The sequence below is a fragment of the Paramisgurnus dabryanus genome, chromosome 1 (genome assembly GCF_030506205.2).
Source record: "Paramisgurnus dabryanus chromosome 1, PD_genome_1.1, whole genome shotgun sequence".
Lineage (NCBI taxonomy): Eukaryota > Metazoa > Chordata > Actinopteri > Cypriniformes > Cobitidae > Paramisgurnus > Paramisgurnus dabryanus.
The window spans coordinates 66,429,757-66,446,402 of NC_133337.1; the positions used below are offsets into that span (position 1 = coordinate 66,429,757).

The 16,646-nt window shown below is 37.1% G+C and overlaps 1 protein-coding gene across 1 annotated transcript in view; it reads left to right on the forward strand.

Annotated features, from left to right (window-relative positions):
- abcc3 (ATP-binding cassette, sub-family C (CFTR/MRP), member 3) overlaps positions 1–13,977 on the forward strand; it is a 71,500-nt gene extending 57,523 nt beyond the window's left edge. Inside the window, exons 24-31 of the mRNA XM_065253516.2 lie at positions 1,440–1,639; positions 1,857–1,983; positions 2,518–2,619; positions 4,407–4,553; positions 5,719–5,877; positions 10,956–11,122; positions 11,796–11,990; positions 13,454–13,977. Of these exons, the coding sequence (XP_065109588.1) occupies positions 1,440–1,639; positions 1,857–1,983; positions 2,518–2,619; positions 4,407–4,553; positions 5,719–5,877; positions 10,956–11,122; positions 11,796–11,990; positions 13,454–13,562 (1,206 nt within the window). The 3' untranslated portion in view covers positions 13,563–13,977. The remainder of the gene's footprint in view (positions 1–1,439; positions 1,640–1,856; positions 1,984–2,517; positions 2,620–4,406; positions 4,554–5,718; positions 5,878–10,955; positions 11,123–11,795; positions 11,991–13,453) is intronic.
- Positions 13,978–16,646: the final 2,669 nt, after the last annotated feature.

The window sequence follows — 16,646 nt, forward strand, 5'->3', positions numbered from 1 at the left end:
TATGTACATCGGCATTCGTACTCTCTTCTAACAAATTGGTACTAATGCTAGCACACGTAACAGGCATGTAAAAGTCCAGTTCAAGTTCCCTTGTACCTGGCATTTAGGATTTGTAATGGAAGAACTAGGGATGTGAGGGCAAATGTCAGTAAGTAAAGCGTAGCCAAATAAGTGAATCAGAATACTTACTGTACGCTGTGGGTTTGGTTGTGCGTCAACGTGATCTCACAGGAAAACCTTACTTTTATGAGGTGGTGGTTTCATATGGATTCATGTGATGTGATTTAAAAATCTACGATTATTAGAAAAAAGCATAAATTCGTAAACACAATCATCACTGGGAAAAAGCAGATTGTATAGAAAATGACATCATATCAATTTATTTGAAATAGCCACCAATACAAAATATAGTCTATAGCGGTGAGATTGTTGGGTGTGTCTTTTGTTGATTGAGCCTTCGCTAGTTTATTAAGCTACTAACAATTTAGCGTAAAATCAATTTTAACCAGTTCAGATCCTGATTATTAACTAAACAAATAAAATGACATTACGGTGCTAACACAAACAATCTGTGACATCACATATAGTTTAAATACTGTAGATGATATAGTGTTGTATTTCATTGTATTATACCACGGGCCTGTTGAATGCTTTATTCTGATTGGTTGAGAAATGTTTTATGGGTGTTGATTATTTTTCTGTAAACCGCACACCTGACTTGTCAAATGTCTTAAAAATAAGCACCAGAGCAATGATTGCAGTAACCGTGTATATATAATTGACTCTTTGAATTGACTATTTGAAAATAATGCACCATATTTGCTTCGCATTGTGGCGCATTACCACCCTGGGTGTGCATTATTTTCAAATAATTCAACAGGCCCGTCGTCAATTATTCCCTTTGATGTTGTTTCAGTTGACTTGTTTCAGTCTAGTCATTTATCCTGAATTCTCATCCCACACACATGCCTTTGTACTAAAGCATCTAGGTACTAAACCCAATCTCTCATTGCATAATTGTCATTTACATAATCTCACATTCGTCTTGATTCTTCTTGAATTGCACAGGCTTTGCATGGCGTGAACTCTTTCCTAACTGCACTTTATTTTCTTGCAATGACTAAATGAATTGTCTGTTGCATGCACCTAAAATATCAAATCCATTGTTTTTATTTCTGTTGATGTCCTTATAAACCCATTGAGGTGTTTATGCCTGACCAACCAAACAAACACTACAACATTATCATAGTGTTACATTTCATTTATGGATCAATGAAAAATACAGTATATATATATTTTATATACATGTAATGTATAATGTAAACATAGTTTAATATGTGTGCTGTTGTTGTTGTTGCTGCTTCTATTATATTGCTGTCAATTGTTGTAATAGCAGTTGAACAGGATGTTTGTTTCTTTCCCCTCAATTTCCTCTGTAGAGATTTTATGTTGCCACGTCTCGGCAGCTTAAAAGACTGGAATCTGTCAGTAGGTCTCCTATATTTTCTCATTTTTCGGAGACCATCACAGGCACTAGTGTGATCCGTGCCTACGGGCGAAACGATGCCTTTGTGCTCTTGAGTGATATGAAAGTGGATGAGAACCAAAAGAGTTACTATCCTGGTATTGTTTCCAACAGGTAGGTTGTAGTGCCGCTCACCTTTGGATGCATTGCTGCTCATTTTATTTATTTATTTATTTATGCTTATTTATTAGCTATTCATGACTACACAAAAAATAGCATTTACTTATTTGGAAATGAAAATGTTATTTATTGAGACATGTGGACCCTCTGAGATCTGCCCGATGTACTCTGCTGTGTGAGTTGTCACAGTATTGTGTTTAACTGAAAACAGGTGGTTGGGGGTTCGAATCGAGTTTATCGGGAACTGCATAGTGCTGTTTGCCGCTTTGTTTGCTGTCATTGGGAAGGACAAGCTCAACCCTGGTTTGGTTGGACTTTCGGTGTCATATGCTCTGCAGGTAAACAAACATCATTTTTATATTAATTGTGTATTGTATCATCACAAGCAGTGGTGGCCGGTGACTTCTTTTTTGAGGGTGCACGATTCATCAAAACGTATTTTTCCCGTCATGTGTGTGGCTTGTCATGTCAAAATATGATGTGTTCGGCGTGTCATGTGAACCTATGTTCGAAGGGGTTTATGTATTTTGTGAACAACTCTTTTCTCATAAACTATTTCGACACGTGTGCAGCAGGCACTTATTTTGACAAAAGCATGATGCACATGGTTCACATGACGCAACGAACACATATTTTGAATTTGCGGCCCTCGGAAAAGAAGTTACCTGCCGCCACTGATCACAAGCTGTGTGGTTATGTGATATCTAAGCATTATTTGAACTTTGAACCTTAGTTGTCATCTACAGCTGCTGTACTGTAAATTCATGCATTTTGTTGTATATTGTTTAGCAATAGCACAATTCTCGAAATCTTGTATGTAAACACTTAAATTCTGTAACAGTATGTCTTGTATTTACTACTATATTTTTTAGGTCACGATGTCCCTAAACTGGATGGTGAGGATGACCTCTGACCTTGAGAGCAACATAGTAGCAGTGGAGAGAGTGAAAGAATACTCAGAGACGCAAACTGAGGTGCAGTACAACATAATTTAACCTTTTTATCGGTCAGCTAGTTTCATTTACCATTCTGTTATTTTTGCTGACTTTTAAACACTTTTTTAAGATGTTTATTAAAGGGAGAACTCATTTTTAAAGCGCTCCCCTATAGCTCAGTTGGTGGAGCATTGCATTAGCAGTGCAAAAGGTCATCATTTTTAATCTAATATAAAATACCTTGTAGTGCACCATAACGTCACCTTCCTAAAATAATAGGCTTTATGCCCAGCTGCATTACTTCCTGAACTTCAGCCAGCTCCTTGTTTCCTGTCTGCCATTATTGGACAAACTGATTAATCCAGGTGTGCCTGACCACAGTAGTCACAAACAAACTGATTAATCCAGGTGTCACAACAACAATAATCAGACACACCTGGATTAATCAGTTTGTCCAATAATGGCAGACAGGAAACAAGAGCCGTTTCTCAATATGCGTTCTTGTCTGTACTTGCGTTCTTGTGGACTTGTGAAACGTCATCAGTCGCGGCCCAAGTACTGTTCCAATTCAAAGTTCGCATCAAGCCCAAGTTCACATAAAATCCCCGGATGTGTTCTTGATCCGCCCATTTTATCGAGGATGCATCAGAGGAGACTTGTGTGGACTTATGAAGGCGAAGTTTCCCAGAATGCATTTCGCGTCAGGAGTTCGTTCTTCCGAGTCTGAACTTGCAAGTTCGAACTACGAAGGACACAAGTCCGAGTTTGGCGTACTTGGTATTGAGAAACGGCTAAGGAGCTGGCTGAAGTTCAGGAAGTAGTGCAGCTGGGCATAAAGCTGATTGCCTAAGTCATTTTTTCAGGTTTCTCAGAAAACACAAATTAACTTCAGAGGCTGAGTAGATTTGTGTTCTTCTTGACACAGCTGCCATTTAGAAAAGCGTATAAAATTGCCTAAGTCTCAATGTCTTTTGGCAAAATAAAACAGCCTAAAACATTTGTGTCAAAAATTGTAAAGAATTATTTTAGGAAGGTGACGATAAGTCACTTTGGAAAAAAGTGTCTGCCAAATGAATGCATGAAATCAGACAAGCATGCAGAAAAGTGGTAGCTCATTAAAACAAATGCAAAGCAATCTCAAAACACAAATGGTATCAGAAAGTAGTTTGTGTTGATTTTGTGGTGTACATTTTGTCCTTCTAGAACAGGGGTGCCCAAAGGTTTTTCTAAAAAGTGCCAAAAATCAAACCTGACTGAGGGGCGTGGCCCCAAATTAAAAGTTGCTGTGTTATTTTAAAATGAAAGTTGCCCTGATTCTTCTCATTTATAATTTTCTAATATTTAAAAAATAAATAAACAAACATTACTCTGTTTATGCATAACTAATGCAGTTTTATTTTCAAAGATAACTGTTGTAAAAATAAATAATTTTGCCTATTATTTTTTACATTTCTTTTGTCTGTGTGCCACTGCCTCGACCTCTCCATTCTTAGCCTATAGTACCCGAGTTCGTTGAGTGACTCGTGACGCATGCTGTACACCTTCAAGTATGCATGTACATTAAAAAAATTATTCACTTTAATTCCTTGCATTTAATTTTAATTGACATTTTTGTAAAGTACAAATAAAACAAAAAGGGTTGAATTTTATAAAATGTTTAATTAGAAATATGAACATCTGGGTCACAGACATTTATCCTTTTTCCTTATCTCACTTTGCATGACGGGCAAAATTAAAGGTCATTACTGGCCAACTTTGGCCCTAGTTTTGGCACCTCTGTTCTGGAAGCATGTAAGCTGACATACTATATGTTCATATATTCATAGGCTCCATGGACAGTGTCAGAAACCTGTCCCCCATCAGACTGGCCCGCTATAGGGAATGTACAGTTTGTGGATTACAGTGTGAGGTATCGAGAAGGTCTGGACCTGGTGCTGAGAAACATCTCTCTGAAGGTGAAAGGAGGAGAAAAGGTAAGGATCATTGCAATACATTTTTACTGGTGCACTGTGTAGATTTTAGTGGTGAGATTGTGAATTGCAACCAACGCATCATTCCACAGCTAACCCCTCCTTTTCGAAACGCTTAGAGAAGCTACGGTAGCCTTCACCAAAAGACAAGCATGTCATAATCTAACACAACATAGTGTTGAAAGGCACTCTATAGAGCAGTTTGTCCATTTAGGACTACAGGTATTGTAGAACATTGCGACATGAAATGATGACCATCATGTAACCTGCGGTAGTGATGGCCGATTTCAAAACACTGCTTCACTGAAGTCTCGAAACATTTACGAATCTTTTGTTTCGAATCAGTGGTTTTAAACTCGCCAAGTCAGGTAAATTTAGCAAACAAGGTTTCCTCATAATTGTTTCGAAACGTTTAACGAGTTAATCACAAATGCCCAGTGTCTATTTTGCCTACTTTTTGTTTATAGACTGATTTAATGACAAAATGTGCATCATTAAAAGTAGATTGTTAAAGATCGGTTTGCACTAAATAAAACTTAAAATACAGAATACACTTTTACTGTATTGCTTATTTAAGTTAAAGATTTCATTTTTCTTATATATATATATATATATATATATATATATATATATATATATATATATATATATATATATATATATATGTATATATTACATATTTTAGTGTAAAATGTTTGGACTGAGATCTTGTTGTTTTACAAAGTTTTCACCAGCAGGTGGCACCATATTTAGGTGAATAATTTTTAAAAGCAATTGGTTGAATTGATTCCCATCACTAACCTGCAGTGTACATGTAAATAAAATCTTTGTACACCACTGAAAATTAGTTATATATATTATATTGCATTTCTGTCAAGAGGTCCTTCTAAAAGTTACACAATGCTCCTTTAAAGTGCTGTGAAATTTTGCTGGTGAAACACTGCCAAACCACGCAATTTTTTATGGGATGGCTTCAAATTCTTTTGTACAAACCTTTGACATTGCATCTTCCGTAATTCTTTATTGCTCAGATTTTTAGTAAAATGCAAAGTTGTACTATGGTAAATGGGCCTTCATAGACACTTGGTGTCATTTGGCTTGCATTCATTTGTGCTCAACAATGTTTTTGAGGCATGGCCTATATATCACACATCTGTTTCTTCTACAGATCGGCATTGTGGGAAGAACAGGGGCCGGTAAGTCGTCCATGACGCTATGTCTCTTTCGCCTGCTGGAGGCAGCGGAGGGGGATATCGTAATCGATGAGGTGAAAATCTCTGAAATCGGCCTTCATGACCTCAGATCCAAACTCACCATTATTCCTCAGGTTGGTCTTCTGAAATATCTTTGGCTTTGTTGGTGGTATGACATCTGTTGCAAGTTAAGCACAGCTTGAAAATGGTGTTTATCTTTATATTAGCAGTTCACTCATGTTGGGTTTACTACAGTATGTCAGCAAAATAAGCTAATTTAACTATTCAGTGCCATAAAGCAGTTGATTGTGATTTTTGTCCTGGCAAAAGAGGAGGCCAAAGCACCTTCAGGCTTACAAACAGTGGCTAATGAGCTTGTTCAATTGAAAACACTATTGTGGCTAATGGATTGTTGGTTTTTGCCCAGGTTCTTAACAGTTTAGATGTTTTTTTTTTTTTGCTTGTTAAAGGCAGATCTGAATTTAATTTCACTCTTTAACACATGCTATTTGCATTTTGATATGATGTATTTTGCTTAGGATAGCTAAGACCTGAGCAGCTTAATGGTGTTTACAGCTAAATTTGCTCATAATTTACCCTCAGGTCATTATAGATTTTTATGATTTCCTTTCTTTAGTTAAACAATATATATTTTTAAATGCTTTTAATATAAAAAATCTTACATGGGAGCCTACATACAGTAGTGAAACACTCTAAAGCACATCCATCTATCAATAAAGTAATCCAAAAACTCCAAAAACAATATGTTTATGAGCTTACTGTGAGATTAGTAATCATCAATACATTGCATATTTATAGAAAACAGAGATTTTTAACTTTAAACAACTTGACTTAAATAAGTCATTTTAACTTTCTGGGAGGAGTTGGTATAAATGAAAAATACTTAAGTTAATACAACTTTTAACTAGTCAAAAAATTATTCAAGTTATTTAAACTTAAAGCTCCACTGTGTAAGATCTACTCCCATCCAGCGGTGAAAGTCTATATGACAACCAACTGAATATTACTTTCTAGCCCCCCCCCCCATTCGGAATGCGTTTTAACTCGTACGGTGGCCCGGCCGTGTCATGCCAAGGTTAACATGGCTTCCAGTAGCTACAAAGCAAAAGCAATAAAAATAAATTAACAATTTGCAATGTCCTTTGCCTGTGATCCATCAAAGCACACAGATTTATGTTTAACATGAAAAAAGTCTGATTGTCATGATATGTCCGCTTAAAATCACATACAAAAAGCAACCATAAACGTAGCTTTGACACTCCTTTTTCATCTACGCGAGGAAAAATATCACAGGGGCTGTTAAACTTGGTATTAAATATGTGTTTTAATCCGTCTCTTTTTGTCCATTTTTGACCGCTTCTCTTTAGAATACTGAGGAGATGGTCTGTGGACGAGTCCCTCTCCTGTCATTTAATCATGAGCGAGAGTAATGACGGGTTTAAATGGACGCAAATATTATGTCAGAGTCCAATGCTTATGTTTTATGTAAACATTACATGTCCGTGTATATGTAAGAGCTTTCTCTCAGATTGGTGAAAAAAGATCGCGCAACTTTCACACGCTTGTAAAATGAAATGAAAGATGCGCAGATCAGCTGCGTTTTATCAATGAAAGGCTAAAAATAGGGCTGTCACCGTGTGTTTGTGCTAGAGGTCAGAAAAGAAGAAAAACATTTATCTCAGTACCTCAGATTACATAAATGGGCGGAGAGACGGCATGTGGCTGTTCGATTCACATTAAACCACATGCGTGTTTACACTAGAGGTCTTCACGGGTCCACTTAGATCCGAAAACCCGAGGTCCGACCCGAGACCCGATCGGGTTCGGGTCTAAAAGTTTCACATGTGCCTCGGACACGGGTCGGTACAATAATAGCGGCATCGGGTCTCGGGTAATTTAAAAATGAATGTATTTTTTCTTAACGGACCCGAGAAGACCCGAACTCTCTCGCCTGTGTGCAACAATGTCCTTTTCAAACCTCTCATCTGTTTGCCATGAGCGCTTGCGACATTGTGTGGTTGTCGGAAGGTTCATTTTGGTTGAGACATACATGTCAGTCAATTATAAATGTACATTTTAGCGGTTACGTTGGTGTCGTCGTCAGATAACAAAGTAAAACGAATGGAGCAGCTCGCCAAATTGGTTGCAAGGCCACCGGAGTTTCTTTCTGTCTGACTGCTGCGTGTGGGTCTGCAGAATACACACACGTCAGTGCTGTTTACATTCGGTTCCAGTCGGGTTAAAAAAAAATTCACTAGTTCGGGACGGACTCGGGTCTAATTTTCTCGGGTTTGTCTCGGGTCGGGTCTTTCTTTAAAAAATTTTTATTTATGCACGTCGGGTTCGGGTATGAAGTGATTCGGGTCATTTCGGGTCGGGTACATTTCTTTGGACCCGAGAAGACCTCTAGTTTACACTAACTGCATAACCATGCTATAGTTAGCCAAGGAACTATAAAACTTCAAGTTTACAACATAGACTGTATCGATGTAAAGGAATATGCTGAATTACCTGTGGAGAAGATAGAAAGTGCAACTTCAGTGTCCCTTGAGCCCCATCTTGGAAAACTAACTCCAATAGTGACTTTGGTCTTGATGTTTTTCTTGTCGCGTTGTCGTTTAAAATCCCCGTTTCGCTTCCTTGGCGACTTGTTTTAATGTCCTCGAGAATATGTCTTCAACAGGCTTTCAAATCAAAGCATTAGATCGCAGGTTCATCACAGTTTGCAGCTGTCGCAGCCGAAGGATTCAGCTACGCAGGTCACAGGCTGCATACGTCATCAAGCCTGGTTTATTTAAATTAACTGAGCATTACATTCACAAGTCATAAGCATATTACATCAATTTACAATTAACTAAGAATAACTGTCAGCTTTATAATTGTTAATATTTTGAAATAAGACTGTCTTGATGACGTATAACGCCTACACATGCAACCTCCGGAGGCTTCAGCTATCGGCCAGCGTGAGTGTAGAGAGAAAGCGCGAAAGGCGGAGCTTGAATTTCAGGAATGTCCCTCGTCGGCGAATGTATTTCAAAGATGGAGGCACAACATGGATTCAGCCAGAGAGCGCTTCGACGGTATGCATTTTAAATAGCAGATTCTACACATACGAGAATACTTTGATTAGTGGGGTGGAGGTTATTACACATGAATGAGCACATACTTTTGAAAGAAAACATGGTTTTTTGCTAAGAATTAACTCAATAAAGTACACAGTAGAGCTTTAAACATTTAAGTGCAACAAGGAATTTTTACATTGTACTGAAGAGCGGGGTAAGGGGCCAGTCACACCAAAAGCGTTTATGACAGTTGCAGGCGCCTTTTTTGAATGATATTCTATGGGCAGGGCGCGTTTGCGCGCTGTTTATGCGCGCCGAGCGCCTTGCGTTTTTTTGCCGCCTGCCGCGCACGCGTTTTTGAAGGAGCGCTGAGAGCGGAGAAGCGCCCGACGTCATTCGTGTCTTTCCATTGTCCAATCGAATGAGGGGAGAGGCGGGCCTTACGTTGTGGTGAGGGAAGTTTACAGTTGCTTTGAAGAACCGGACACCACTAGCTCACTCTCTCCTGTGTGTTTGTGCACCTGTCATCCTCAAACAAGGTCAGAGCAAGCATCCTCTTTTTAAAGTTTCTGCTGATATGACAGTTAACAGCAAAAGAGCGCTCACGCTTCAATATTTGATTGACAAGACACCTGACTCGGTGGTTGCTTAGCAATATGAAAAGCCGCGTCGCACTGCTCTTTTTTTTAAAAAGGGAGTGCGTCGCGCCTTGCGTTTGCAAGCGTTTAAAGCGCTTTTGGTGTGACTGCAGCCTAAGTTGTCACATGGGTAAGTTGTCACACTGTTAATAAAAAGAAAAACCCAGTAACTTATGCTATGGCCGAAACCGCCTACTTCCATACTATATAGTTAGCGAAAAGCAGTAGGCGAGGCGAGTAGTATGGCCGAATATATAGTATTTTAAAAACAGTATGCGAAAAGTACCCGGATGACCTACTACTTCCAGTTAGATTTTAAAGTGTGCATACAACGGACACTTCACTATCCCATGATGCCCCAGGAGAGGAGTTATCCAACGAAGAAGAGGATGCGTCGTCTGCGATGTGGCTGTTTTCGCGCTGGTATGACATGACGTGATGACGACATATGTTACGTGTTGTATCAACATGGCAGATGTAGTACGTCCAAATCTCATTCATACTAACAGTACCTACTGTTTTAATGGTCAGTAAGTAGGTACTTCATCTCATTCAGTACCTTAAGTATGTGGTTTCGGACGCAGCCATAGTTTTGGTAAACCATTCCCTGCAAGCATGTGAAAAAAAAGCTCATTGCAAATTGGCTCCAATTGTGGTGTCAAAAGGGGATCATTTTACATCTTAAAGAAATCTCATAATATGACCCCTTTAATAGCAATGATAAGGTTATTAGTCATTAACTGAAATGCCTTATGTTCACAAATGTCACTTTAGTCATTTCATTGGTATTCATCAACTTTGACTATCTTTTTCTAAAAAAAAAAAAACCTCTGCATGCAGGCTTTTTTGGCAAAAGCCTAAAAAAATCCACTTTTTTGGACAAGATCCAAAGATCCAACTAGAAACATTGCAAATGATAAAAGTCAGAATGTAAAATGAAGAAACTGAACCAGACATTAGAGGGCGCTGTGATCCATGTTACTGCCACATTCGGGTTATATTCAGGTACAAGTACTTAAAAGGGACACAAGTTTTAATGTTATCCGTGGTTGTTTTACACACCATCATTCATCCAATTCATATTCTGTGCACTTAGAGGACTTTGCTGAAAAATCAATCTGACATTTAATGGATTCTGCAAACAAAGCAGTATTTCTGAATTGCTTGAGGCCAGAATTAAGCAAATTTGAAGCAAAAGTATTTGACAAACGTATAATACCTGCCGAGAGCATTTAGTCAATATCATCTCATTTTTGACTACGGTGACATTTAGCGGCTTTGCATCTGGACTCCTCAAATACAATGGTATTATTAATTGTTAACAAAAGACTTTTGCTGGTCACAAGCATCTAAGTTAAGCATATGAAATTATAGGCCTCCTGAACTTGCCATGTGTCCTCAGGCACACTTCACATCTAAACAATGTCTGCTACTGTAGTGCTAATTAAAGCATTCATAATAACTTGACTTGTGATTGATATACATTTGTAGGAACCTGTTCTGTTTTCTGGAACGCTGCGGATGAACCTTGATCCCTTTGGTAAATACAGCGATGATGAAGTGTGGAAAGCTCTTGAACTGTCTCATCTAAAGAAGTTTGTTAGCAATCAGACTGCCAAACTCAATCTGGAATGCTCAGAAGGAGGGGAAAATCTAAGGTACAAAGACTTCATTCAATACAACATTTTCTTTTTTAAATGTTATCCAGTAAATTTTTTATTACATATTATTTGATTAGAATAACAGTTACATTGAGGTAAAAATGAAAATATGAATTTTTTTGTTATTTTTGTATATTTTTGGTATTTGATATTACTTTTTTTTTGCTTTAATGACTGCATGCAATCATCCATCCCAGCATGCTTTTAGAATTTTGCATACTTCCATAATTCTGTGGTTCTCAAACTTTTTAGGGTGCCCCCTCCTAAAAAAAACATTCAAGACATAAAATTTAGTTTAATTACATCCGAAACTGGGACCCCCTGCACCATCCTGCAATCCCCCAGGGGGGCCCTGTTTTATGATAGATAATTAATAAGACATTAATTCATCATAAATTCAGTGTAATTAAACACCAGAAAAATAAGGCTACTAACCAAATCCTTAGTATGATATTGTTTTACATCATGATTTTTCTCTTGAGGGGTGCATGAAAGGGATGCACAAACAAGGGGGTGGGCATGCAAACATGAATTACTGCCATAATCAATTTAAACAATAATAATATAATACAGTAATACTGTGGTATCAAACTTTGGACTTTAGAGATGTGTAGCATTATACCCATTAGCTGTAGTTTGCCACTATATAAACCTGCTGATGTCTGTTTAGTGTGGGTCAGAGGCAGCTGGTGTGTCTGGCTCGAGCTTTGCTGAGGAAGACTAGGATCCTCATCCTCGACGAAGCCACTGCCGCCGTTGACCTGGAGACGGATGATCTGATCCAGTCCACAATCCGTACTCAGTTTGAAGACTGCACAGTTTTCACTATAGCTCACAGACTCAACACCATTATGGACTACACCAGGTACAGATTTATGAATTATAATCAATTATAAAATCAATTATATTTTTTTAAACTATTGTACAGACCATTGCTGGCACAGGAAAGTACATGTAAAGAAACTGGACCTCTTGTTATTGAATGTCCCTGATATACTCTACCAGACTAAAGGAGCCCAGATAGTGGATTATTACCTATTGTTGTCTTGTTGAATGATTGTTATGCTGTTGTTATCACTGTGGTTTGTGGGATGTTCATGTGGGTGGTCTGTGGTCAGTGACTGGGTGACAATTACACTGATTCTCTGGAGGTGGCAGACAGGAAGTCAGGTTGCAGGATGGTTACAGTCACTGGGGCTGCAAAAATAAAGTGAAACCCTCAATCACTGTCAAATGCTAAATCTTCCTTTCTTTACATCTAAACTGTATCTGTTTATAGTTTAACATGTATTTGAAACAGAAGAGAGAGGTTCTCCATTCACAATATTTTAACCAGTGCACCTGGTCACCTGTATTGTAGAGACAATGATCTTCTCCTTTTATGTTTTGTTATTAATATGTATTAATGTGCAAAGGCAGCCAATCAGCGCCAAGTGCTTGCATTTCATAATGAGGTTCCCAGTTAATAAGCCAAATAGGTGCAAAACCACGCGTTTAAAATCCCCCACCCTAATACAGCTATCTAAGAGAGGTTTTTAGGAAGCTTTTAAGGCATTACAGACCCCACCAAAATTTGTTGTTAACATGTCACATCACAGAACAAGGATAAATACCCCATTTAATCATTCTATGTCACCTTTAATAAAAATGTAATTTTACCGTAAAATAAGCTAAAATGTACAGTTTTTGAAAGTAAATGGTGTGAATTACCATATGTTATGGTGAAAAGGATTATATGTACTTTTACGGTAAAATTTTACTATGATGTTTTGTTACAATTTGTGTTGTTTAATGAATGTTTATAGCATTATTTTCATGTCACATGTGTTACCAGCATGGTGTTTTGTATTTGTGTAAATGACACTCTACAATGACATGTCTTGTGTATTGGCAACAGTCTATGGAAAGGCCACTTCTGATAAATTGATTCAGCATGTGGCCGTCCATTTTACCACCTGTGTTTGTTACAAAGTACAAAGCAGATTTATATTAACAAACATATATAATCAATTAAATACATGGTTAAGAATGTTAAAGTTTACAAAACTTTGTAGTAAAAATATACAGTTAAGAATTGTGAAATATATAAACTTTGCTGTAATGAAAAAGAAAATGCCGTATTTTTAAACAGTTTTTAACTGCAAAGCTGTTTACATATTCCTGTATTTTTTACTGAGATTTTCTGGCAACCACAGTTTTGTTGTTGCCATAAAAATGACTAGATGAAACTGTATGATTAAACTTAGATAATACTTAAACAACTGTACCGTTCCATGTTAAGATAATGTTTTTGAAGTGAATTAATCACATACATCTTTCTTGTTACAGAGTGCTTGTTTTGGACAAGGGAAAGATAGCAGAATTCGACACACCGACGAATCTTATCGGGCAGAAAGGTATATTTTTTGGAATGGCCAAGGACGCAGGATTGGTGTGAACCCACTATGCTGTGATAATGCCACGAGTGCCTTTACACAGTTTCAGACTGAATGCCAGTGAATGTCATTTTATGTTTACTCGACAGCAAGCTACATGCCAGATCTTTTATTATATTACTTTATTGTCTCTTTTTCTATACTACAGTGCCACTGTTTATTCAATGAGAAAGTTTGATGATGACGCAGTCTATTTTTGTACTGTATTATTTAAGTCACTTGTTCAATAGGAAAGATTACTGCGCAGTTACATGTGATTCATTTTTGTAAACCAAATCTGTAAAAACTTGAACTCTTTTACCAGACTTGGACTATCGTGCATTTATTAAAACTGTTACGCTGTTTCTCTTATGTGTGTATTTTTATGTTCTTTTCCAAAAGCTCTTTGACCAAATAAACAATAGATACAAACAGAAACATACACTGCTATTTCCATTTTTGAATAACTTCATCCTGGCTATTACTATCTCATTTTTAGTGTCTGTTTATATTGATGTGAGTTTTTGATATTGAGATTTGAGAGTTTTCACAATGCTATCACAATGCTACTTATTTTACGAGGTGGCTAATTTGTATTAATTAGTACGACCACGTTTTTGTATGATTTGCCTTGAAGCATATGAAGGGATTAAGGGTGGGGTTTGGTTATTCTTTTTTTAATGATAATCATAAGTTTTTGCTCGCTTCATACGAATTTATACGAATTAGCCAACTTAAAATACGTTTATTAAAATAAAATATGCATGAATTCTTGTTAGATCAATCTGGTTTTTATCGTAGGTTGTTTCCCTCAGTAATTGATAAAAAATTTATTTATACACACAGGATTGATTAACACATGAACACAGCATAAACTTATTATAATTCAGACTATTTTGTGTTTATGGCTGTATGTCCTAGCCATAGTGATGCACTTGTCGCCTGACCAGGGCACTGAAAATAACATATTGATTAGACAATCTGTCTATTCGTCTTTAAACCATCCATACTGCAAAAAAAGAGGTACAAAATCACACAGTACCTTTTAAAAAGGTCCTTACAGATATGTATGCATATATATAAATGTTATTTGAAATGTAAATTTTTTATTTCGTTTTTAAAACCAAATTAAATAAAACATTTTATATTTGTATACATATTTGTATATATTATAGCTACTTTTACTTTTTTTAAATTTACATTTATTCAGTAAATTTGTGTGAAGTCCGACATAAAATCGGATGAAATTGACAAAATTGAATAGGAATAATTGACGACGGGCCATTGAATTATAAGTTAGGTGTGCGGTTATCAGAAATTAATGCATACCCACGGAACATTTCTCAGCCAATCAGAATACAGCATTCAACAGACCCGTGGTATAACTTTCTATAACAACCATCTGTTGTGCAGTGTTTTTCTTAAGTACAGGTTGCCTTAACATAACAAAAATTGCTAACATTGGCAAACATTGTTACTTAAAATATAAAAAATATGAAACTTACCAGACCAAGTGTCCTACTCTGACATCCACAATGAATAAGTATAATAAATGTATATTTTTGAATACATTTTTAAATAAATGTATGTTTTAAAACCCTTTTTTTGGTATGTTTTGAAGCTATGACTTTCCAAAAAGTGGCCTGCTTGTATTTCTTATGTCTGTAGACATAAAGTTGCTATTACTACTCACCACTAGAGGGCGTGCATAAGAGACATACAGTATGTGGCACATGCTGCCCTCCATTCCTCTTAATGTTTAAAGAAGCTAAAACATCATCCTGAACTATTTGTAAATTATCTCTACCTTACTTATCAGTAAAATCTGTAAATGCTAAAAGGAATCGTGTTCTGTGAATGTCTAAAAATCTGCAGTGATAGATACTGTAAAGCATAAAGCAGGTCAAAGGGTGTCATTCCTATCATACTGGACACAGCTGCTGTCTGTGGTCCTCTGAGATCTCAGACTTATCACAAACACCTTGAAGAACAAGTTTTTTAAATAAGCACAGGCTGAAGCAAGAATGGTCTAAGTGTGAAATGTAAGGATTTTACAATATGTGGCACCAAAACATGGCCGCTTAAATGCAGAAATTGGTATTTAAGTATTTACTTTTTACATTTTGCCTTATTCAAATAAAGGGGAAACTTTGGCTTTTGGACAGATTTTACCAGTATTTTCGGTACTGATGTGTGAATGTTAGAGACTGTCCTTCAAAAATAACGACCTAATTTTGTAGTTTGTTTGCAAGCACCTTATTACGACGTCAAGGTATGTTTAAGGGATTTGTGCCCTCTAGCGGCCAGCAGCGTATTTCAATCTGTGGTTACGTTTTCTGGGGCCACATTGGTAAAGCATGCATATGAACAGATTTGATTGTGTGTTCATACTCAATAATCTACGGCAACTTTCACATTTATTAAAAAAATATTGACGTGAAAAAGTGCCTAGTGCCAGGCCAGGGTCTGAGCAGACGTACACACTTTTTCTGCAGGTTTTTTGGTAATATAAGCCATTTTTTCTGTTTGAAAAGAATTTGAACATTGTTCATATAGTTTACAGGTGGAGATCTTAAACTGCTCAGCTGGGCACAGGTTCAAGGTAATTTGCGATTTATAAATTTCACATCTGAAAGAAAGGGGTACGCGCATTTTCTGTGCATACGTTCGTTCTATGAATCACACGTACGCATTATTGAGGATTGATCAGTGGATTGTCATCACTTTCACATCACAACGATTGTTTGATCTCGGTACACTTGGAATATTTTGAGGACCTTTTGAAAGCAGTTTTGACTGTTGAATGCTGTGTTTTATATCATATAATAAATAAATGGTTACATTATTTGCACTAAATGCCTGAGTAGTGTAATGTGTAATATAAATACAATTAATCCTGGCAGTTTAAATTAACAATCATATCCCACTACACAAGGCCGGAGTTACCATTGCGCTTGACTGGGCTCAAGCCCAGGGGCCCCTCGCAGCAGGGGGACCTCGCGCTTGGGTTAGCCTTGTGCTGTAATATAAAGGTTGTTTAAATGTTCTTTTACAGCTTATTGCTTAGTCTAGTGTGGTTACAAGTTCCCTTTGTAAGGAATGGTGAC